This window comes from Trematomus bernacchii, unplaced genomic scaffold (genome assembly GCF_902827165.1).
Source record: "Trematomus bernacchii unplaced genomic scaffold, fTreBer1.1, whole genome shotgun sequence".
NCBI classification, from domain to species: Eukaryota; Metazoa; Chordata; class Actinopteri; order Perciformes; family Nototheniidae; genus Trematomus; species Trematomus bernacchii.
The window spans coordinates 13744066-13770216 of NW_022987714.1; the positions used below are offsets into that span (position 1 = coordinate 13744066).

General features: G+C 39.8%; 1 protein-coding gene across 1 annotated transcript; it reads left to right on the forward strand.

The window, feature by feature from the left end:
* Window positions 1-1344: 1344 nt before the first annotated feature.
* Window positions 1345-26151, forward strand: hsf4 (heat shock transcription factor 4). The gene is made up of 13 exons (XM_034141988.1): window positions 1345-1470; window positions 5148-5256; window positions 5357-5484; window positions 7617-7741; window positions 8905-8980; window positions 9664-9731; window positions 10747-10846; window positions 12570-12688; window positions 15995-16225; window positions 16393-16504; window positions 16688-16753; window positions 23872-23969; window positions 26089-26151. Exons 1-12 carry the CDS (start codon window positions 1345-1347, stop codon window positions 23929-23931), a joined length of 1320 nt encoding a protein of 439 aa, XP_033997879.1. The 3' UTR covers window positions 23932-23969; window positions 26089-26151.

Here is a 26151-nt window from a genome sequence, read left to right on the forward strand (position 1 = left end):
TGGAAGGCTGACAGGCAGGTAGGCCATCCAGTTATTTTAGCCGGGCCGGCTAAAATGATTGGTCGTACTTTTTACAGTATTACAGCTTCCACAGATGACATTTCTTTATGGATTTTTTGTCAAAGCACTTAAGATATTCATTGCTATCGGGAGGTTAAGAGCATTCCATGGAATATAACAAAAAGTGTATCTCGAGCCGGTTTCTCAAACTTACCTACCCCACCTTTAAGGATACCTCCCCAAAAATGTGCATTACAACATATACAACAAACACAGCTATTTTTAGTATTCACGGCTGTCAAGCTAGCCGCTGGTGGAAGACTCCGGTGATGCGCAATGAGTGCGCTGGCAGAATGTGCGACCATCCAATTCTTTATTTCTGACTTATTAAATGAATGTGATGGCCACTGATACCAGATTTGTTTCCCCTTTCCCCTCAAAGCACGTATTCTTAATGTTGGTACCAGTAAGAGTAATTCAACAAATACTCATGGATTAACTTTTCTTGCTCCCAACAATGTAACACACTCTTACGTTGTGAAAATTAAAACCTCTGTGTTTGTGATTAAATCACAAAGTTAAGAAGTAGGCCAGTAGAGTTGATGTGGTGTTAAAGCACAAAACAGGACAGTGTGCCTACTTAATAACATCTGTCAAGACATTTTTGATAATCCTCCATAGGAGAAGGGACCCTTCTACCTGGCATACAGGTACACGGAACCCTGTGCTATTCCGTTTTTACAAAAGCCTTTTGATGGGGGAACAGGGGTGTATTATTGAAGCTTTTGTGTGGATTGTTTTACTGGGCGGTCTCTTGATTGTCAGTGGGAGGCCGGGGGTATTGTGTGTGTGTGTGTGTGTGTGTGTGTGTGTGTGTGTGTGTGTGTGTGTGTGTGTGTGTGTGTGTGTGTGTGTGTGTGTGTGTGTGTGTGTGTGTGTTTGTGTGTGTGTGCTGACATGGACCTTCTGTGATGACATTCAGTTGTGTAACTGATGTGGCAGGGAGCACAGAGAGAGGAATCGCAAATGAGAAAAGGAAACCATAAGAGCAACAAAGGTAGATTAAATTAGACTATATTTAAAAGAAACGAAAGACAAGAGTACAAAAAAACTAAGAGACAAAGTTGAATCGGCAAAGTACGGAGGCTGACAGATTGACGGACTGAGATGGAATCCAAGAGACTGAGACAAACTTGGGATTATCAATAAAGGATCGTCAGAGGTGGAGTTTCTCAATCATGGACTAATCTCTGAGTCTGCAAATACATTCTCACACATATTTGATACACACATACACATTTGGTTTCCTGTTTTGAGCCATCTTGGCAGTGGACAGGTGTCACTATGCAGGAGTCTCCGGGTGCCATGGGTGTTGATGGAAGCTACGCCAGCAATGTTCCAGCATTTCTCACCAAGCTGTGGACACTGGTGGAGGATCCAGATACCAACCACCTCATCTGCTGGAGCGCTGTGAGTCAGTCCTCAGGGCAAAATGTAAAATATGCTGTATAAACTGTGAGGAATTTCATTTAAATGAAGAAAAACATACGAGAAAGCCAAAGTAAAAATGTAGATCTATGCACTTTGTTGTATTGTCTTCCTTAGTGGATACACTCATGCTTGAGTTCTTAAACAGCAAATTCAAATACCTTTTAAGGGCTTTTCAGGCCTAATTCTCTTATATTCAAGATGTTTGAACACTCTTTCGTGGTGTGTTGCAGTGATGGCACACTACACAGCCTCATAGCACAGCAAAGCAATATATTGTGTAAGTTGAACGATAGAGAAAGAGGCTTATTTAGCAGTTGAAGAGCTAAGTAAAACAATATCAATCTGTGCACAAAATATATAAATTCAAGCACTTTCAATTACTATTATTTCTGTCCATTCTTCAAAATAACTTTCTAGGCCCTTGGCTACACACTTTCAAGTATTTTCTTGAAACCCCATAGCCAGTGTTCATCATATTCCTGCTGTGATAAGGAACAGCCCATTTAAAACGTTAATCAAACGAAACGCAAAAGCACACACAAGTCAGAAATACATTTTAGGCACCAAAATGTGTATGACATAGAAATTAATAATTACATATTAACCTACAAATTAACACTCCAGTGAGACTGGATTGCACATGTTTAGCTTGCTATCTAGTTGCATTTGCTATCATTTAGCCTAGCTAGCAAAAATGACCCTCCTGCTTATGTTGTTAAGCAGGCTAACCCCACAAGCGAAATAGCCCGAGATGCCCTCTCAAATCGTCCAAAGATAAATCTGGGATAAGAAATATAAATATATTTCATATTTGATCATTTTACCTCTCCAGGTCTTTACATTTGATTTAAATAAAACCATTTGAGAAGCTTACAGGAAAAATCACACTTCAAAGAATGTGACAATAGTCCCACTATTTTATACCAATAATATATAATATACCAATAATATTATTGGTTGGCTTACAATATATTAGTGAACCTTTACAGCCATCATACAAATCACTTTTTGTTTATTTGGTCATATAAAAATAGTGTCGAGTGTTATCTAACATTTAAGTATATTGTGATTGCCACTCTTACAACGCATTTGACCTTTGACCTAGGATGAGCACCTACATGTTTAATTTTGTGAGCAAGTAACGAAAATTGACCTAAGCTCTTACAATGAAGTACCTACTTCATGTAAGTGTTTAGGTCAATTTGTATAGCATTGTCTAGATGTAAACAGAGACCATTCGCAGGTCATTATGTGTTTATCCCTGTTTATCCGAGGGAAATAGCTGCATGTGCAGGGTTGATGTGTGTCACGCAGGCTTCTGTGCTAAACAGGAAGAGGACAGCTTCTCTGTTCTTTTTGTGCGGAGACAAACACACTGACAGAAGCTCTTTAGTCCCGTGACATCTGTAGTTAAGAGTGTATGGCATCAGCTGTTGCATTGTCAGACTATTAGTGAGCAAGTGAGCATTACAACAAACAAAGCAACAGTAGGTCTTGTTAGAATTGTCAAAACTTTAATCATTACTCATTTGTTATGCACATGGGTTTTGCTAACTCCACAACTATCTTTTCAGAGTAAAAGAGCTACTGCAGTTGTTTAGTTAGACTGCAATGTTGGGTGAGAGAGCATGACTCATCACTCATTAAAAGAGAGAAGGACTGGCTGACTGAGCTGAATTTTGCTTCTGATGAATGTACTCTGTGCTCTGGGAAAGTGTATCACCTCCTTATAAAGGTCCTTTTGTTATTTAGATTGCATATTTTCGAATAAGGTAGCCTAAGTAACATGTGGTGAAGCTGTCACCGACAAACAGAAGCAACATTATTCTTGAGGCGATTTTAAAAACAATAGGGATGCGCCATTACATCGGTGAGACATCGGCAACGGCATTGGCTGACATTTTTTAAATCGGTGCGACCCTAAAAAACCTGCAAAAATACTTATTTTCATTTTTTTTTTGTACCAGTGAATCATTAGTTTGATTTGTATGTCGATTTGCACACTCAGGGGAGTTTTCACCCAAAATTGATTGCATCAGTTACAGCTGCTCCCTGCTTCGTATCAAGTTCCACTGAGTGCAACTTGTCCTTTTTTCTGCAGAGGGAGAGGAGAAAAGTAATGTCTTCGTTACTTGATAACCTTATTTTCTATTGTTCATGTGTCTTTGTTTCCCCTGTGTACACAGAAAAAAAGAAATCATATTAAGTTTTAATTAAAAAATATATTATAATAGGTTCAACATAATATTATTCTACTATGGTTTCACATTAATGCATTATACTAATGCACTTATGTGAAATTTGTTGACATAATACATTTAATTGAAGTCAATGTCTGATTTTTTTCCGCGTGTAGGGGAGCTTTATCCATTATTTCTCATGACACACCAATCAGTACACCCTGTTTTTGCATTCCAAAATAAATTAGTTTGAATTTTTGCATGGCTACAATCCTTGCTGCCATGTTCACTAGAAAGTCTCAGTTATGACCAAATCTCTGCACATGCTAATCATTTCAGTGTGTGGATATTAGCACTGATCTGCATAGAAATGGGCCAATGTTATGCCACATGCATGCAAATTCCCTGATTTATAAACTGGCAAACAGCAATGGAACGCCACTATTTGATCCTTTTAGAGGCGCTTAGAGATGTACCTTGTCTCCTTCTGTCTCATTTGTGCAAACAAAGCAATCATTTTTTAAATGTACCCCTTAGTGTTCATGAGCATATTAAATAGCTACAAACGTGCTCTTTAGAATCCTGAAAGGCATAAGATTACAGCTCATGCAAAGTATTTTCTAAACTGCAGTGACAGTGTTCTCCTAAAGCCTCTAAAACGTTTGCGGGTTGGGTCAAAAGTCCAACAGCTCCATGTTTGCATTAGATTTAAAGTTATCACTCTTGTTCTGTTTTTTGTTTATTTATGTGAGGTCATTTATGGGATAAATTATCAAGAAATGCAGAGAGTAACCCGGTCATTTTTATTCCTGTTCATGGGAATATAATGTGGCATTTTTGTCATAAATTCTGCAATTTCTCTGATGAAGCACAACGTGGTGCAAAATGGAAAATAGGCTTGACAAATTAGATTAACATTATTCTTCATTTTACTACGGTCTGACTTTTATCATAATGTCATAAGTTCCTCATCACTTCATAGGTTTTCCCAGGAAGTGAGGTGCTGTACAGTACCATGTGACATAATATTATTAATTACAGTGCCACTTTCTGAACACTTGCTTTCTTGTAAGCATACCACTTCTCAATTTCTGTAGCTGTTGGAAACTCATTTCCAGCCAATATGATTAGTTGCAGATTCCATCTTCAAAACAACATGAATTATTTTCTCTTACTTAATGTTCTCATGATCGCTGCTTCTTTTAACGATTGACTTGTTTCTGGAGCAGTTTTTAAGATGGCATAGTACATCATTAACTGATCATCAGAAAGAGAGTTTATGGCATCAACAAGTGACACTGAGCAATAATAATCAAGAACAGACTAACCAGACAAGTCAAGATATTGTGTTGATTGTAAATTAAAACCTATCATTAGAATGGAGATACAAAAGGTTGTGAAGTTCATGTGTGTATGTCAAGTATGTGATCACAGCTGTTTAATAATAATACAAATCCTGGCTATTTTCTGTTTCAGTCTGGGACAAGCTTCCACGTGTTTGACCAGGGACGCTTTGCCAAGGAAGTTCTGCCAAAGTACTTTAAACACAATAATATGGCAAGCTTTGTCCGACAGCTCAACATGTGTGAGTACACGTTCCTCATCTCCTCTGTACTCTTCTCTCAACAGCAGTATGTATTTATACTTTGTGTGTGTATATGTATGCTTTTAATGTGTGTGTCTAGATGGTTTCCGTAAGGTGGTGAACATTGAGCAGAGCGGTCTGGTGAAGCCTGAGAGAGACGACACAGAGTTCCAACATCTGTACTTCCTCCAGGGGCATGAACACATGCTGGAACACATCAAGAGGAAGGTATGGACACGTACACAAAGTCTCAAAGATAGAGTGATCATGAAGTGCTTCAAAATAATTTAGAAAGACATATTTGGAGATTTGGAGAAATGACCTAAGCTCAATCACAGTGACATAAGAAGCATGTGCAGGCTGTTCAAGGTTGATTGGTTAATGTGCTCTGTGTGACTTTAGAAGTGATTCATCTCTAAACATGACCACCCCTCTCCGTAGTCCACAGTGTGTGAAGTGATGTCAAAAAGCTGTATGTAGCTTACTAAACCCGGCAGGAACTACTTTGCTCATTTGACATATTGCATGATAATCAGGAGAACTGCATAATTTAAAGCAGGGGTGGGGAACCTTTTTCCTCTCAAGGGCCATTTCAATTTTTCAACATCCTCCGAGGGCTGTACAAATGATTGACCTCTGCTTAAAAAAACTAAAATCACAGCCCATTCATTTGGCCTTTCTTTCATGCTGTGCAAAGAAAAAGCAACCTTTTAATCCAGATATTTTACCATGACTCGCGCATGCATGCACGTGCACGGTTGTGGCATGACCACCACAACAGAAATATATGGACACAAGATGTGTGCAAATGTATTTAGTTTCCTATCCATGTGGACATGATTTAAGTTGGGGGGGCCTAACCTCCTCTAGGGGGGTCCGGGGGGCATGCTCCCCCGGGAAGATTTTTTTTTTAATGTTGAAGTTAAAAGCATCAATCTGGTGCACTTTGAGAGCAACATTGAGATCTATGGATACATCTCTCAACACCCATATGAAACAGAACTGTAAGCAGATTTTCTTTATGGATATTTTACAAATCACTCCCCTTTTAAACTGTAGGCTATTCTTGTTTATTAATAACTTTTTTTTACTGTCATATAGTATTTTATACCTGTTTACTTTATTCTCTTATTTTTTTATAACTATAATGATCATATAAAGATGTGCTTTTACCTCACTGGTTGGAGAAAAAGCTTCTTATATTCGTTAGCATAGCTAGCTAACCAGATGCTAATAACAACAAAGTTATTGACTGTATGATCAGTATGACAGATGAACAGATCGCCACTGGGCTTTCAACTAAAGACACAGCCACGCAAACACTGCGGCATGTGTACGGCTCCTTATGGGTACTGCAATTTGTGAAGTCCCGGCCCGGAGCGGCGTTCTGGTGCTCTCCTGCAGAACTGCACCCCTGTCAGACGGGACATATACCACGTGATGACACGTTAGGCTCGTGTTGTGTTCAAGGACCCTGACCTAACCCAGGACAAACAGGCACTCGCTTGTTTAATTTTTTTGCGGTCTAGATTTCTTAATTTTTTTTCTTTTTTGCGTGTGTTACCTCGAGGGGCCGTACCAAATGGTCTCGCGGGCCGTATACGGCCCGGGGGCCGGAGGTTCCCCACCCCTGATTTAAAGGAACAAAAACACACTTTCCGGAGCCAACTGAACTACTGTTGCACTATAAAAGTAAAAAACGTGTGATCTGTAAAATTTGAATTTCATACAGGAATTGAAACCCTACCTATCTAGCAAGAAATATATATTTGTATTTAAATGGCATTGGATTACTATATTTTCATTAGATTTCCTGGAAAGATATCTTAGCAAAGGAGCATACAAATGATTTTACTTTCATTACGACATGCAGTGGTGGCAGTCTAAGTCGAATGCCAATATGCTTTGATTTAGAAAGTACAAAGGTTAGCACGTGGACTGGCTGGGTTTTGCATATCATCATAAGCTTGTTAGCAATGACACAAATTACACCTAATGCTGATGGAAAACAATCATTTTGAAGTATATGTACATGGATATAGCCAATTTCCTATAAATTCCGCCAATATTTGTTGAGACATTACACTCATAAATGTCAACGTAAGATTGCCGCGAGAGAAAAAGTCAGGGGAACACATAAGAAATTAGGGTTCAACCTCTGGGGACCATGACTCAGCAAAATATTAGCAATTAATGCGAAAAGTTATTGAGACAAAAGGGGTAAACCTTTGCTCTCATGGGAGCTGTACTGCCAGTGTGGCTAACATCTCCAGTGAGTTTACTTGCTCACAAACACAGCAGAGGGAATATGTGGTTGTTGTCTGAATAACTTACCAAATAAGGCTGTACTGTGTGTTTAGGTATCCATTGTGAAGAGTGAGGAGACCAAAGTTCGTCAGGAGGACCTCAGTAAACTGCTGTATGAAGTCCAGCTTCTCAGAACACAGCAGGACAACATGGAGTGTCAGATGCAAGACATGAAACAGTGAGTACAGAGATGTTGTTTGCGTTCCAATACGCGACCCGGCCCTAAGCTACTGCCCCGGGGCCCCAAAACCTCAGGAACAAGTTTAATTATTGTCAGGAGGTTGTATATTGTTCTGTTAGTTGCAAATGGAAATTAGGAGTTTAGGAATTTGTAAAGCGACCATCACAAGTCCTGGGTTATTTTATTATCTTAAGGTCCTGTTTTGTATGGGCCTAGTTTAAAGACCTGGATTATTTTGGTTATTATTTAGTTTGTGTTAATTTAATAGATAACTGGTTGGTGTCTTGGTAAAAATTCAAATATGTGATTCAGTATGTGAATGCAAACTAATTTACATACCAATCTGAAAAAAAGTAATTTGATTTGACGGTTAATTTTGTCCACTGATTAAAACATTTTAAGCCTGACTATGACTTGTTTTAAATGGCCTTATGGTCAATATTTTTGTTTGTCTTTTGTAAAGAACATATAGTTAAGATGAGTTACAGTTTACATTCAGTCGGTCTGTCAATTAATCCTCTAAATTGGAACAAATCATCCAGTGGATGGACTTTTTCTCTGGGGCTTTTGTTGCTGAAAATAGCTGCTATGTGTCTATTGTTTGATGGAGCTGCTTTGTGCTCAGTATTGTTTGCTAATGACAGGAGAGAATGTTCACCTGCTCACCTGACTCACACACACACACACACACACACACACACACACACACACACACACACACACACACACACACACACACACACACACACACACACACACACACACACACACACACACACACACACACACACACACACATTTTTGTAGTCGTGGACAACGCCATATTCCACCACACAATTTAGTCTTTAGTATATTGTACACACATGATACAAGTTCTCTACTTCTGATTGATATAGATATATTGCACAGTAGATCGCTTGCTATAGGGTAATGATAAACAAAGACATCTTGGAAGTGAGCCCACCATACCTCTGTTGCTCGCTCCTTACTTCAGCTTTAGGGTTACGGCTCAATGCTACATTACATTTGCTACTAGTATAACATACCTGAATGTTTTACCAACTGGTTGATGAAAAAAACGCAAACGAAAGTGACCAGGTTAAAATTAAGATTAAGATTTGAGCCACCACCTCTTCTAAATGTTTTTCTCCTGTTTGCAGGCAGAATGAAGTCCTGTGGAGAGAGGTGGTCTCACTGAGACAGAATCACACACAGCAGCAGAAAGTCATGAACAAGGTCAGTCTTTACGAGTGTAAGTCTGTGGGTCTGAACTATAGGTCGTACCAGTATTAAAACAAGGGAGATTCTCTGGAACAACTTTAACAGTCATTGGTGTGTTCAGAAGATCTATGTGTGTGTTTGTATATTGTCTGTGTATATAAGAGTGTATGTGTATATATACTACTACTGTCTATCATTTAAGTATTACTCAGGAATAACATTTCAGTGGTTTTATCACTTCTTCTGATACCTCTGAAATAAATTATTTTATGTACATTATCTGCAAATTGTCCTGAAAGCACAACTAAGGGAGCCTTTTTCATTATGTACCAACTCTACATGTTTTAACATGTTTAAAATCAAATAGATTTATGCTCCTTATAGTTTTCGGCTTGTTTTGTCATAGATTAAATGTATTGTCTTATAGGACGAAATATGTTTTTTTTGGGTCATTCAAGTTATTGTCCTTTACCGTTTTTATGTATTTAGAGAAGGACCGTGTGTGTGTGTGTGTGTGTGTGTGTGTGTGTGTGTGTGTGTGTGTGTGTGTGTGTGTGTGTGTGTGTGTGTGTGTGTGTGTGTGTGTGTGTGTGTGTGTGTGTGTGTGTGTGTGTGTGTGTGTGTGTGTGTGTGTGTGTGTGTGTGTGTGTGTTAGAGGAGGATGCTGATTCATGCTGTGCTTTTTCTCTCATTGCCAGCTGATTCAGTTTCTGTTCAGCCAGATGCAGTCCAACACACCCAGCACTGTGGGCCTGAAGAGAAAGCTGTGGGTACATGCACACACACACACACACACACACACACACACACACACACACACACACACACACACACACACACACACACACACACACACACACACACACACACACACACACACACACACACACACACACACACACACACGGGGCAATCAGCACAAGTGAGACAAACAGGGCCACAGTAGGGCAGAGGGAAGGGCTGGCTCAGCTGACAAACTGAACAATCTAACTCAACAAGGGCTGTGAATGGAGACAAGTGCTGAATCAGTCAGTCAGACACACACAAACACACACATTAACACACAGGGAAGGCAGAGCAGAGTGCATGACCCTGCTACAGCCTGTGTGTGAAAAATGCTGGTTCAGCTTTGTTGCTGAGTGGGAACAAGGCCGTCATGAGAAAGGAAAGGCACGCTGGAACACAAAAGTACAATAGAAACGCATATTTCAGAGTCATTGTGCGACCTGGCAAAGGTGCAATTTTACCCTATGTTTTAATGATAGTTATTTTCGGCCTTACCTTTTAACATCTACCCACACTAATAACTCACTCATCCATCACTCCAACCCCTGTCATTTACTGTCACATCTCCACGTGGAATATTTAAAAAGCAAAAAGGTAGCATAACAAACTTATGTTAGGACACTTGTCTATTCAGAATAGCAGTGTCAACATATTCATGTTTAGCAGATTCAATGTTTACCATGTACATTCTTTGTTGGGCGGGCTAGCGAGCTAATATTTCCTAATTAGCAATAAACACCAAATACCGTTGCGTGATTGGAATGCTGTTAAATACCAACTTATACAAACTCATGGTAACTTGTTTATTGTTTTATTGAGATGAAGTAGAGATACACACTTATCTAAATCCAACATGTTAACTAAAAATTATAAATCTAAACCAATGCCCACCCAAAACTGCTTAAATGCATTAAATGAATGATTACTTTCATGATAATGACATATATCCTTTGAAAACAAAGTTGTAATTGAGAGAAAACTATTGTTCCCTTCAGGCCCTTGATGTTGGACGATGGCTCTCCCAGCCCTCCTGCCTCCAAGTTCAGCCATAATCACCCAATGGAGTCCATGCATGAGCCCTTCTACATCCAGTCGGTGAGAAAATAAGAAATTGTTACATACAGAGATGGGAAGTAACTAAGTAAATTAACTCAAGTACTGTACTTAAGTAAAATGTTGAGGTACTTTGAGGTATTTTAATTGTCTTGCTACTTTTTACTTCTACTCCACTACAACTCGGAGGTTAATAGTGTACTTTTACTCCATTCAATGTATTTAACACCTTTAGTTACTTTACAGATCTGGATTAATGATGTGAATTACTGTATAATCAACACTTAAATAAGACTTTAGTTCCACCTGGAGTAAATTCACAAGCTACCCTGCAGTATACAAAGTCATTCAAACTAGCTGCACCTTTACCAGCTTTGATAACACTTTAATGATCAATAATTATAATCAAAACATATCATATATATTATTCTGAAATGGACCAATCTGCATAATGAGTACTTTTACTTTTGGTACTTTAAGTATATTTTATACTTTTATTCGAGTAACATTTTGATTGCAGGACTTTTACTTGTAACCGAGTATTCCTATACTCTGGTACTTCTACTTTCACTCAAGAACAAGATCAGAGTACTTCTCCCACCTCTGGATACATATAATGTATACCACTGTGCTTCATAACCCCTAAAGTCTAATTAACATACATCAAAATAGTCAAATTACCTTCATTACGAAAACTAAACCTTTTGTAGAATGACCTGTGCTTTGCAGCCTTTGTCAGTACCAGAGCATAATAAGTAAGCTATTTATCTCCTGACCTGACCTACCACATTCAGATCAAATGTTGCTGGCAGACAAACACAGTAAACATAAAGTTACTGGATGGCCTTTCTAAGTGCTTAGCCGTGTCCGTGATTTACCACAGTATTTATTAGACAGATAAGATATCATTCAGCAAATAAAAACATTCATTTTAATCTGTTCTTCAATCATGCTCTTTCCACTACATCACAGACAATATATTATCTGGACATCATTTTTCTTTAACATGCTGCTATCAGTTTAGCTGTTATGTTGCATCACCACTAGAGGGAAGCAGAGCGCAGTGACATAGTTTGATGGTACCTTAGATGTGCTGTGCAGTGTACATTATTGCAGGCTGTACAAACTAAAGCCTTGGATTGAAGCAAATTAATATTTGTGTAAAGTGGTTTGTAAATGATAATTACACAAGGGAACCATACTGCCCATCACTTGATACCATTTGTAGACTTTTGTTCCCTCCCTGATGAACTGGCATAACGCATAATAAAATGCAGATACTGGATAAGATATATGGAAAACACAGTATGCTAGCTTCAATTAAAGAGTGTTCTCCATATTAATTAGTTTGTTTCTGAAAGGAACTATATTTTAATAACATTTTCATATCCCTAATATCTTGTATATTTAAATGATATTCAAAAGCTGAGATAGCAACCACTCCTACTCTGCTAGGCTTGTAAGTCAAACTAGTTTGGCTATTTTTTGTTTTAGTTTTCTTATCTATCTTAAATCTGGATTTAGCTATGGTGGATATAGATCTGAATGACCAAAACCATGTGGGATCATTAAAAGGTATATTTTTCAATTACAGAGAGAGCTGGGGAAATAGGCTAAAGCTTTAGCTAAGTCTAGTTTGTTGCAATGTAACTTGACACCAATGCTTTGGATCAACACATTGGGCCCAAATGTTGGCAGAGGAGAACCCGCACAAGATCATCAAACACACAACAAAGTAATATTTTTCTTTCCTTTTCTTTCCCAGCCATCCAGTGATACTGCTTCCTGCTCTGCTAGTGGGCTGACAGGAGGACCAATCATATCTGATGTTACTGATATGTCTCAGGCCAGTATGGCCCTCCAGATGCAACCTGAAGAGGCCAGGTGAGTGATGCAAAATACCTTCACCATTGCTCATTGTCGAGGTAACCTCAAGAATCAGCTCCACATCTATTGCAGCATCTCATAACCCGATATTGTGAAAGAGATCATTCATGGCAGGGGTGACTGATTGTTTTGCAGGTCAAATCCAGGCTACTCCCAAGTCCTAATGTCATTATTGGCTATTCACCAATTTGAACCACATGTTTTCCATATTGCAATTCATTTTTTGTAGACCACTGTAACGTTTTCACACGCACATACAAATATCTTTGGTGCAAAGACGCTTTGGCACTTGGTATTAAATGTTAGTTCTCTCCTACAACTTTATTGGGTGCTGTCCGATTGGTTCAGCCAAAGTGGATGGGGCAATTCATTGTTGACTTGATAGGAATTAATAGCATTCATTAGCTCACCTTTAACTTAATTTCTCCATCTTGGGCTCGAAGGAGGATATCAAGGCACAAATAATTTGTGTTAAAAGTATTTTTTTGTTGCTTTTGTCATGTCGAGTCTGACGTAATTCCGTTCAAACATCAAAACGTTCAGCTCGTTCGGGAATCGATGGCTATTACTTTTATCATTCATAACTTTCATAATTCCAGAGATACATCCCATAATTCATCACATTTTTAACATTTTAACTTTAACATTGCGCAGCTCGTTAAGGCAGAGTGCGTGATGTCACAGCTAGAGTGGAGGACAGTTTGAAATTTGCCTTCATATTTTTTTTTCATGACAAACGTAGGAAAACATCTCGTAGCTTGAAAAATTACAAATAATTAAGCAAAAATAATTAAACAAAATGCCTCTTGAGGGCATGAAGTGACAAAAACGTTCAACATGTCTCCATTAAAACCCATTGTAATTTCAGGCTGATATTTCCTCACAGCAGCAGCCGCACACCTTTAGTTAATCTGCCAAAAAGGCCACATTATTGACCCGAAAGTACACAAAAAGCACACTTCAGATACTCAAGGTCCTTGAGATGCTTCACGCTTTGAAATTTCACCGAAAGCTGTTACGGTTTTTCAACAAAACGTTCACATGTAAGAGGTTTATCTCTCATTCAGAACAATGGAAACCTTTGATCTCTGGACACGTCGTTAGCTCAAATAACACCTGTGTCATGGAACACTATGATGTCATAACTCCAACTGACATGCTCAGAGCAGCAGACTTCAGATAATGGTTAATGGTCCTGCCCTCAACAGCTCTACGTCAATTATGGGGTGTCATCATATGCCGTTATCCCTCGCCATAAAAGACTATGTCACTTTAAATGAACTCCTATGAAAATGTTCAAAAAGTGCTCAAACTTCACATTTGTGCTAACAGTCCAGCTGTGAAGACATCTACGGGACAGTTTTGAGATTTCTTCAAATGCCGTTGCCATGAAACACGGTTTTCTCATAACTTCAGTGAAAATGCTCCAAACGGCCCAAAACTTCACAGGTTTGGTAACGATGCAGCCATCAACGCATCTAAGCGTATTATGGGGTGTCAACAAATGCCGTTGCCATGGCGACAGACCACTCGCCATGAAACACGATGTCGCTGTAAGTCCAATCGACACGGTCCAATCGTCCCCCAATCTTCACTTGTATACAGAGATGGGGTCGTTACAAAAAAAAAGTAATATATTACACTACTTCATTACTCTCTACATAAAGTAACTCGTTACTTTACTCGTTACTTTACTCGTTACTTTACTGGCAGGGCCGGCCCGCCCCTCCCTACAGGCAGATCACGCAGACTGCTAAAGTTTCAAATGTTCTCTTTAGTTCAGTTTCCATAGACTGATCCAGATAGCTCTGACTATGGCTGTCCTCTGTCTCCTGCTATCTGTATTTTGCGCAGTATATCTCTGAACGATGCGATGGTGATTCCACTGTGCAAATGGGCAACATTTCCTCTACTATGAAGGATGCTACAAGCCTGTCCATCTCTGCTTTGGTTACCGGTCCTCCAAATTCTAATTTGTGCCGCTTCGGAGTCGGCGGCGGCGACTCACAACATCCTCACTCTGGGTTCGGGGGTCCTTAGCTATTAGCTTCACCTTAGCATGTGTTCTTTGCAGGTGTTTGTTGAGGTTTGACGTGGTGTTTGCAGCAGTGTATAACAGCTTCTGGCCTGGACACAGTTTGCACCTCACCGTCACATTCCTGTCTATTCTTCGGACGAACTCAAAATAATGGGCATACCTCCACCCCTCGAAAGTTATCGCTGACTCAGCCATGTTTATGCAGCACTGCACGTGGAGATGTGGACGCGCAAGTCGCGCAGATTACGTAGCCTACATATAAACCTGCGGCGGAAACCCCTCTTGTCTGTCAGTGTGATTATGACTGATTTTATAAAAGTAACGAAGTAACGCGTGTCAGGGCAATGTTAGTAACTGTAGTGGGATTACTGAATTATAAAAGTAACGCGTTACACTACTCCGTTACCGACAAAAGTAATATTATTACAGTAACGCGTTACTTTGTAACTTTGTTACTTTGTAACTTTGTTACTTTGTAACTTTGTTACTTTGTAATGCGTTACACCCAACTCTGCTTGTATATCACCGGTCCATGCCTCAACAGCTCTACGCCAAATCTGAGATCTCCCCATATGCCGTTTCCATGGAAACGCATCCCTCGCCATAAAAGACGATGTCGCTTTACATTAACTCCTATGAAAATGTTCAAAAAGTGCTCAAACTTCACATGTGTGCTAACAGTCCAGCCGTGACGACATCTACGTGAGAGTTTTGAGATTTCTTCAAATGCCATTGCCATGGTAACACAAGGCTCGCCATGAAACACGGTTTTCTCATAACTTCAGTGAAAATGCTCCAAACGGCCCAAAACTTCACAGGTTTGGTAACGATGCAGCCATCCACACATCTAAGCGTATTATGGGGTGTCATCAAATGCCGTTGCCATGGCGACAGATCATTCGCCATCAAGTTAGTTCAAAAAGTTTGCAGTTCAAATATTCTGCTGCTTTTCCAAGCCTTTTTACTTTCTTTTCTTCTCTCATCACACATTCAAGCCCCCAGTGTTCATGTATCATTTCAATCTAAATTCTTCACTTTCTTCTTACACATTACATTTCAGCATAGCAATTCACCGTCAGCTTTTCAGCATACAGCATTCCCACTAGCAATTTCTTCAGGAATTGCATTCTCTAGTTACAATTGTAACTCAAGTCAATGTCATGTGACTTAAGTCCCCAATTCTAAATTTGTGTACTTTGACAAAAGTCTCAAAATGTATTAAATGTATTAAGCTATTGATATTTCGTTTTTGACTCCTCCAACAGGGAGAAGTGCATGATGCTTATCAAAGAGGAGCCTGTGAGTCCAGGAGTGAGAGGAGCAGGAAAAGGAGGCAGTGTAGGCGCAGGAGAGGCCATAGCATTGAGCTCCTCCTGTGAAGTCTGCTCCTCTGAACCTCCTGTCCTCCCCGTCGCAATGGTCCAGTCTGTTCTGGAGGGGAGGGGCTCTGTGGCGTCCATGGTGGAGAGAAGGAGTAAAAGATCTGCAATGGACAGGTAGGCGTTCACACAGATCACAGGTGGGACACATGGAGAATGCAATGTACACAGAGATGTTTGTACAGGTGCAGAAGTGATACAAGTAGGGAAAAAAAAGTGACCCTTTGAGCCTGTGTTTATATATTGAGTATTTAAGTGTACATGTGTGTGTGTTTGGTTTGCAGGGTGGAGGTTTCAGATGAGAATGTGGATATGAGCCTGGAGGAACTGCAACAGCTGCTGCTCAGGAGCCATCAGCAGAATGTTGTGGAAGCTGGGACCAGCGCTGTTATGGATGTCAGTAGATCTGCACTATACAAATGGAAACCCACTTACAACTTGTTTTACTCCACATAGATTCATATTTGTCTGAAATTTGAAACTTCAAATTGGTATTGGTGCCGGACACTCCTTATACAGCACTCTACATGAATAAAAGTTGTCTTACTAATGTGTCTCTCTCTTTCTCTCTTACTCTAGCCCTTCAGTTTAAGCCTGCCTCTGACCGAGTGGAACTTCACAGAGATGGAGTCCAACCTCAAATCAGTAAGTCATAGTGTGAGAGCTGTTTAACACGTGGACACAGTTTAGAAGAGGACATGTACTCTGGATTAACCATTCCGTTAAACATGCAATGACAAGTCCACCTCAATATAGCATGATGGTTGATTTGATTGTTGTTGTTCTGTTAAGGCTTTCACAGTGTTTCTGTCTTAGAATTTTAACAATTCCACAGTGTGTTCAAGAAAGGTAATTGTAACATTTGGTCGCCTGAAATATATATATTTTTTAGCATATTGTTCTACTCTGCTTCCCCCTCTCTCGTCACTTCTGTTTCCAAAAAGCCTGACAACTGATACACTCATCGCAAAGATACATTGATGTGGTTCACACAAATAACACCAAAGTGCAGAAAAGTTTGACCAGGAGGAGGTTTTTTCAGCCCAACTATCATATCGATTGTACACACGGCTCCCACTACGAAATGTACTTTCCCCCACAACCCTCTTCAGCAATGTACCCATTGCTGAACATCTATGCTAGCAAAGTATTCAATAATGTAATGAAGTCCAATTTCGAAACACCTTGTATTGAAATGACAGGACGGTGAGGCTGTTCAATCTGTCTTGACATATTGTGGGCCTTAAATATTCTCTCATGTGGCTCACCTTGTGAAAAGCTCTATCACTGCCAGCAGCTGCCGCAGGAAGAGTGCAACAAATCCCACTGGTATACAGCACTTCTCCAAAAAATGCATTGCAGCTGCATTTTGAAGATTGCTTTTAAAAGCTGAAGTGGAGAGATGTTAAGTGGGAAATTGGTTCCTTAGAATAATTTATAAACTGGTTCAAAATCATTTAGAGACGTGTTTGCCTGATAAGCCATTTGGAATGTGTCATCATCAGTCATCCCGAATATCAAACAGCAGCTACACTGTTGCCCGTAAAGTTGGAATAATTTTGTTTTCACACACATTCCTCTTTTTATTCCTATTTAATTTTCACTGTGATATGATTGGAAGACAAAGATCAATACCGTTTTTAAAAGAAATATACACTTTATCTATCAAGAATAAATCACATTGTCACAATCATTAAATGAGAAAAGGTAAAAAGTAATTTACGGTGTATTATAATACCATATATGATAAATTTGTGTTCTGCAGGGCCTTACTCCTGTTTTCTTTCTTTATTCTAACATTAGATGTGTGAATTGAATGATTGTAACAACTAGTCACGACAAGCTAGTCCCAATGTTTGCGTTCGAGTCCTAATCAAGTCATAATTGGCTGTCCATAATTGGCTATCCATATTGCAATTCATACAACCGCATTATTTCTGGACGCAATTTATTTCGTACAAAGTCACTTTGGCTCTCTTAAGATTGCAACTAGGTGAATCCCACAATACGATTTGTATTCCAAGAACAATTCTAAAATGATGATATCCTGTTGCATGGAAATTATTGATTTGTATTCCAAATACATATTTTTCTCAGTTTGTTACTTCCCACTACCATCAAAACATCTCTTATTGCAATGTAATGATTCATAACTAAAATGAAAAGTTATGAATAAGCTTTTCTTAAAACATTGCACGTGTTTGCGCCCTTTTTTTTTCACCATGCAGGGGTTAAGCCATTAGTAACCCATATACAAAGCACAGAGGCACATGTTTTATGTCTGTTACCATTCACTATATAGATGGTGGTTGGAGAGCACAGGGGAGGCACTTTGTTTTGTCTCCGGGGCAGGAATCGATACTCACTCCTGAGCTTACTCCATCACTCACTCTAAGACACTGACACTTCTGTTGGTCTTGAGAATATGCAGGATTCATTCAAGCGCAAACTCTACATTATTTTTATAATTTTCCTGCGGAAATGATACGCTTCTCAGTCCTTTCAACACAGGCGATCATATGGTCATAATTGGTTTTAATTTTCAGAATATTAACTTTGGACATAACCGTTTTATAGAGAACCTCAATGCAACTCAATAGATTTTCTATATATATCTACCTTTTTCATGCAATATTTTAAAGGTCCCATGTCATGCTTTTTCAGTTATTACCCGTCCCCTTGTGTGTTATGTTGCTTTTTCTGCATGTAAACGGTCTGCAAAGTCACAAACCCTGAAAAGACCTGTCTATGCTGCCCCAGAACGCCTCGTTGGAGATTTTTCTTTTTCCTTTTTTTTCTTCCTGGGTCGTATGGCGTAAGGGGCTAAGTGACGTAACGGCTACGCGGATTGGTCCATGGACTTCCTCGGACTCACTCAGCCTTATCTTTTCTCAGCCGCAGCTCCGCGGATTTCTCAGCGGATTTCTCAGCCTGAACTCAGCCTGAGACAGCGAGACACAGCGAAACTCAGCCTGAACTCAGCCTGAGCACACACACAAACTCACAGCCAGGCTACGAGTGTGTGTGTGTGCTCAGGCTGAGTTCAGGCTGAGTTTTGCGTTGTCTCGCTGTCTTGCAGACCCCACGCAGCAAGCAGGAAATGACACCAGTAATCCAGCTCACACTGTCCGCTCCAGCAGCGAGCCCCGCAACGTCCCGCCAACACGGCACCCAGACCCCACGCAGCATTCTCATCTGTTTGTCATTACTGGTGTCATTTTCTGGTTGCTAACGCCATTGTAACACATAATCACTGATGTTCCGCTGTAACGGTGGTAGACTCATCAGAACAGAGTGGGCGAGCTGACCAATCAGAGCACACTGGGCTCATAGGGAGGGGGGGGGGCTGGAGCTCCAACAAGCCGTGTAGGACAGAGAGTGAATACACATACTATACAGAGATGCTGTATGAGAAACCAATGTGATTTTGGAACATTGAACAATGTAAATCTATCCTAGTAGACCTCAAGAATGGAATTATGATCAGTAGAAATGGCCATGTCATGGGACCTTTAAATTCCTCAAAACCAATTCATACATATCATTATCGTAATACAAACAGAAATGGCAATGCTACAGTGACACACCTTATGTTGTGTATTTGAAGTTAGGATTCCTATCCAAGACATAATTACAGCCCATTAGAAATATGTTTTATATTTATATCCATAGTTAAACAGGGATAGTGGATGATATTGATATCCAAATGGTGCTTCACTTTAAATGTTGTGTCCGTAAGTAATTGTGGGACGGCTTTATCTTCTTTCCTTTGGTAAAGGACGAGCCAGTGTCTCCTTAAACGAGATCCGAAATAAAGCATTGAAGCATCTTTCCTTAACATTTAGAGAATTAAAACCTAGGAACCTTCCTAAGCAAACAAGATTATTCGATTGGAGCCAATGTATTGTCTTGATTTGTTCTGCCTGCTCATTTATGGCAAACGAGGCGAGGGAAGTGCATTGCTGCCTCTAGCCAGTTAAAATCCAGCCAAAAGTGGTCAATCCAGTTGCATGCAGGGATGTATTTAAGTGCCAGGTGTGAACTGACATACTGCTCTCTTACACAATCCTGGGTCAGAAGAAAATCATAATGTTCCCTTTTTTCATTACTCTCTCTTTCATCCCCTTCTTCCTCATGCTACACGCTTGTGCCTCCTGTCTCCATCTCCCTCTATCCTCAGCTCCTCAGCCCTACTACAGGGCACCTCAAAGGCACTTCAGAGCACATACAGAGAGAACGGTTGACAAGTAGCTTAACAAAAGCACTTTAACAAGAGGATGTGGCAGTTTGAAAAGAAAGTGGAAATGCAAATTGATGTGCTTCTTGGAAAATAGCCTTCCAGTCTGTGTGGTTTCGAATCATCCCTGGCCACACTGCCAGATGACCACAATCAGGGCTCACAGTCTATATTAGCAACAAAGTGGAGAAAGGAAGTATCCAAATATTGCTGGTGTGGGTGTTGGCAGCCCAGCTTCTGTATGAAAGGACAGGCCTTTAAACATCAAATGTATTCACCTGAATGAGCACATGTTCAATAATGAATGTCCAACATAGCACGAATGTTCAGCAATTTGTTATGACATTAAGGCAGGGGTCTCCAACCTTTCTTCATCTGAGAGCTACTTTCAAAAAATGAAAGTGGCCAAGAGCTACTTGCATCACATCGCTTACATTTATTCACATAGCCCTCATCAGTTGAATTAAGCTATACTTTTGTACACGTGTGAAATTGCAATACCTAAAGCTTATCAAAAATAAGGTCCAAGAAAACGAAGATTTCTCACATATTATTATGGCCCACATAATAAGTACATCACTGAACATTCACATAAGTGTCCTTAATCACCACCTTACAAGCATTTCACTCTTTTGTTAGTGAGATGAATGGCACTGCATGCAGTCCACCATAGATGTGTATGCTGGAGTCATAGAATAGAGTCATTTAAATGTTCATCAGTTGGTCTTGTTCTGTATTTAGATTTCATTCATGTCAGAAAAAGCTGCTTCACAAAGGTATGTAGAACAGAACCAAATAAAGCAGACATTTTCAGTGCTGCTTGGTGAATGTTCTATAGTTTTCGGGGTCTACAAGGCTCCAGAAATGTTGTGAGTTTTGCTGAGACTTAAGCGGAACATTATTTTGGAGATCTCCACAGGATTGACACTGAACAGTTGTTCAGCCATCTTTTTCTTCTTCTTCTTCGTCTTGACATTAAATTATAAACCATAATAAATTAATTGTATAGGTCTAGCCTCCCTATATCTGTGTGTGAAAATGGTTCCATCCTCAAAAACAAAAAACTAATACTTCTGCAGTCTAGCTGCAGCTTCTAGCTACAGTCTTCTGTTAAAAAAAAAGAAACTGAATATCTTGAATGCATCACACACAGGACTTGAGTCTGAAAACAGCAGGAGTATTTACAATAGCATTATAAAAACAAAAATAGTGCATGTGGGTGCACACTTACATTCTCTGTCTTACTGTTACATAAATCCCATGAATGTATGAGATTAAGTTAGCTTCATCATATCTCAATCAGTGATTAAGTGAATAATAAAGTTTCTATCGGGTCACTATCAGCCTGTCACTCATTATTTTCAGGGAGGGGGCGGGGTTTGGAGGAACGGAGAGGAGACGGTGATCGCGGAAGCTTTCCTCCTGCCTTCACAAACTTTACACAAGTATTTATCAACTGAAAATAGCAAGAGGACATTCATCAGGGTTGCCAACTCTCACGCATCTGGCGTGTGACACACGCTTTCACTCTCAATCTCACGCTCTCACACTGCCCAAACTATTCTCACGCCAAAAACAAGAATACGAAGACTAGAAACGGTTTTGAAAACTTTTGTCACGTAGTGATCGTCTTCTCAATAGAACATCTTTGATAATGTCTTCTGGCCAATCAGAATCACGATAACGGCGTGGTGTTGTTGCAGGAAGTCCCGACGGAGAATACTTTTGCGGTAGTACATCTCTATACATCGATACAACATTACGTGTTGATAGAAATCAACACGTAATGAAATAAGACCCCACGGTTTGATGATTGCTAGGTGTGTGGGCTGTCTTTCATTTTGACACACAGAACAATGGGGGCTATCCACCCTTATCCACAATGTAAAGTAATTCACACAGCCTCTTCTCTCTGTGAGGAGCAGCACTGCTGCAGCAGGTTCAGCTTTCAGAACAAAGTAACAAAAAACTAATATGGCATTCATTTTTTTAAATGTGTAGTAATAGATTTATTTATTTTTCTTCTCAAGAGAGTACCAGAATGTGTATTTTATGTTAGTATTTCAAAAAATCTCCTGGGGGAAAATCCCCCAGACCCCCCTGCAGGGGTTGGGTTTTCAGCAGGTCAACTCTTTCACCTGTGGGGAAATTGCAGGATTGGCTCCAGGTCGCCCTTTTTATTTACTACAAGACAAATGTGCCTTTTTATTTCATACAGTTCAATTTGGATTGAGACAGGGAAATAATCTAAACCTCACGCGTGGCGTTTCACTGTTGGGGGGAGCGTGTATGTAATTACATTGCAAATACTGACTTGAGCCCCACCACTGTATGGGTTAGCCCTACCATAGATTACCCAACAAAAATACTCTAGAGCGCATGCGCAGATCTAAGATCCAGTAGAAATGATAAAAAAGTAAAAGTCTGCTGCTTATTGTTCTACTAGGCCAAAATAGAGTCAAAGAGTATATGAGAGTGAGAGTGTGTTAATTAATATATTTGGCAGTTTGGAGTAAGTCTGTAGATTTGTTTGTGTGTGTGTGTTTCATGTATAGGCCTCTCACGATAATTAATTTTGTTGGATACATTTTCCCAGAAATTATTGCGATGAACGATAATATTGTCGGCACCGTTGTATGACCATTTTAGATCACTGACATAATGATAATATATAATAATAATTCAAGTACATCCTTTCAAACTGCTAGTCACATCCTCATGTAAATGGAAATTTATCGAGGTCAGAAAAGTTATCGAGTTCATTTTTATTTATCGTACGATAAGTCAATTAAATTGCTTATCGCGACAGGCATACAATAAAACAGTGGAAACAAACATGTTTGACTTTCATTAGTGAATGAAACTGTGTGCCCTTTATAGTCTGTGTCCATTATTGTGTATTTGTATATATTGTATATATATCCTATATATATGCTCAGGTCCCGCTGCTGACACGATAGCAGTCATTTCGTGCGCATATGTGTAATTAAACCGAATTAAACCCATGATATCAAAATCTCACTCCAGCCAGGTACCCAAAGTTGGCAACCCTGCATTCATACTCTGCAATCCAAGACTTGATTAAATCCACCAAAAACCTGACATGACGATAACGAGTGTTTTTCAAAAAACACAAATCCCTCCCTGTGTGTCTCTGACGCGCAGCGACAGGGCCTGATTCAGAGCGGGTCATTCTGCTGTTGGTTCTGGACTGGTGCTGGTGGAGAAAGCAGACTGCTCCGTGTGTGTTGTCGCTGTGCTGCTGTCACGTCTGTTCCTTGATCTCTGCGTCACCGACCATTTGATATTCGTGTGACAGAAAACATTCTAAAATAAAAAAACGTTATTGTCCAGCCGCGGCCGAAAAATCAATAAGCAACCTTACTACGCTATAATCAATAATCGAGCGGCGAGCTACTGAAAAGCTGCCCGCGAGCTACCGGTAGCTCGCGATCGACGTGTTGGAGAGCCCTGCATTAAGGGTTAGTAGTTGATATACTAATTGTACGTATGTTTTCTGTCACAGTACATGTTCCAGAACCAGGAAGCGGAGGCTTTTCCAGCTGCTGGCTGTGAGGAACAGTGATCGATATGTGCTGTGGACTGTCTTTCCTGAAGTGGAAGGTAACGATCCTGTGACTTATTCCATTGGTAAAGTGCTCAGTATTTGTTATTATCTTATTAATCCTAGGGCTGAGTCATTAAAGTATAATGCTGGGGATATTATATATATTTGTTAATATCAACGAATCCCATGAAAACACCAATGTATTGGTCTTTTTTCAAACATGACTTCTACAGCCTTTATGTGAAACTCAGCCCCAAGCCCACAGGTTCCTACCCAGGTGGAGTACAAACAAATGGTTTCCTACCCATTCCAAAAATATAGAGTATATATTTTCCTTAAAAAAAGGAACATCTTCCCAAAGCAGCAAGGCAATGTCATTGCTTTGTTCCTGCAAACAGGATTCAAAAGCACATTTGTTAGGGGCTATTTACAGACATGGATTAGTACACATTTTGTGCACCAACGTGTATTTCCAGCAGGATGCCAGTGTTTTTGGGACTGACCTTAAGAAATCTATAGTTCTGTGTTGCAAATCAAATCAAATGATAATCATTGCAGCACTGTTGTGCATTGATGTGTTTGGAATTTGGACAATAATAGTACATGGGGTTTCTCGATGATACTTAAGACTCATCCTTAAAAACACACATTTATGTTATTGCCACCAACATAACAAGCAAACATTTTGCAGATATATTTTGAACTGTAGATAATAGTAATATTATAATAGTTTTAGAGCATTAGAATATACGTTAATTTTCCTTTTAACTCAATACTCATATGCCATGTGTTTCCTGAGAGAGTTGGTTGCTGCAATAATTTGTTCTATCCATATTGTCCATCATTGGACAATCCGACATTGTTTTGGACTAAAGTCAATTCTTGAGAAAATGTAGCTGAAGCTTTTATGAGGCTTATTGAGACATGAGACAATTCAAGTTGACATTCCAATTGGTGCAGCTGTTTCACAACATGATAGCTTTCCATTTGACTCAGATATACCAACAACATCTTAAAAATGAAATGGTTATTGACTCTATCTCTACCTGTATGGTCTTAAATGACTACACTTCAACTACATTATGATATTGATTAGGTAGAGAAGAACACTTTAACGTCACTAACCCTGATGGAGAATACAGGGTCCCTTTCATGTATTTAAATTAGGGCTGTCAAGTTAACGCGTTAATAACGCGTTAACGCAAAAAAAAATTAACGCCACTAATTATTTTAACGCGATTAACGCATGTGTATTTTTTGTCCTCGGCCGCCGTAGTTTCAGAGCGCATCGAGTTTAAAATACCATCTACAAGCTGATGCTGACAGCCCCGCTCCTGCTGCCCGCTTGTGGCAGACCACACTTCCACGCTCACTGGCAGGCCCGGACTGGCCATCGGGAGGACCGGGAGGGAGTGTGTATGTGTGGCGCGAGCGAAGCACAACTTACGTGTTGTTGTTAGCATCTGGTGCTAGCTAGCTGAGCTAACGGATATAAGGAGCTGTTTCAATGAAAACAGAGGAGCGACATTTCGCCGACAACTGCGCCGAGCACTTGACTTTATGCAGGTAGCCAGACAGCACACTCAGCACGGATAGTGCCGCAACACAGCTCATACACACAGGCATATATGCCTTGAGCTGCACATAGCTCCAACACACACACACACACACACACACACACACACACACACACACACACACACACACACACACACACACACACACACACACACACACACACACACACACACACACAGTATTGTATTATTGTATGAGAGGTTCTAGGTTGAATTGAGGCGAATATTTGTAATGTTCAGGTTGTTGTGTTTAATATTCATGAGAATATTTGTCATTGTTCAAATGATAATAAACAAACATATAAAGCATAGTTGTCCACTCATATGTTGATAAGAGTATTAAAAACTTGAAAAATATCCCTCTAAGGTACATTTAGAACAGATAAAAAATGTGCGATTAATTTGCGATTAATCGCGATTAACTATGGACAATCATGCGATTAATCGCGATTAAATATTTTAATCGACTGACAGCCCTAATTTAAATCCAAGAGTTTAAGATTATTAAATCAACTGTTATTTTCCTTATCTTCATTCCTCCATGTGGAAGTTCTGTGGTTGTCCACCGACTGTCATATTTTCTTGTTTCTTTCCTCAGGACACAGAAGCGGTTGTTCCCCTCATTATTCCACTCTGCATGGGTTTGATCCCACGGCCCTGC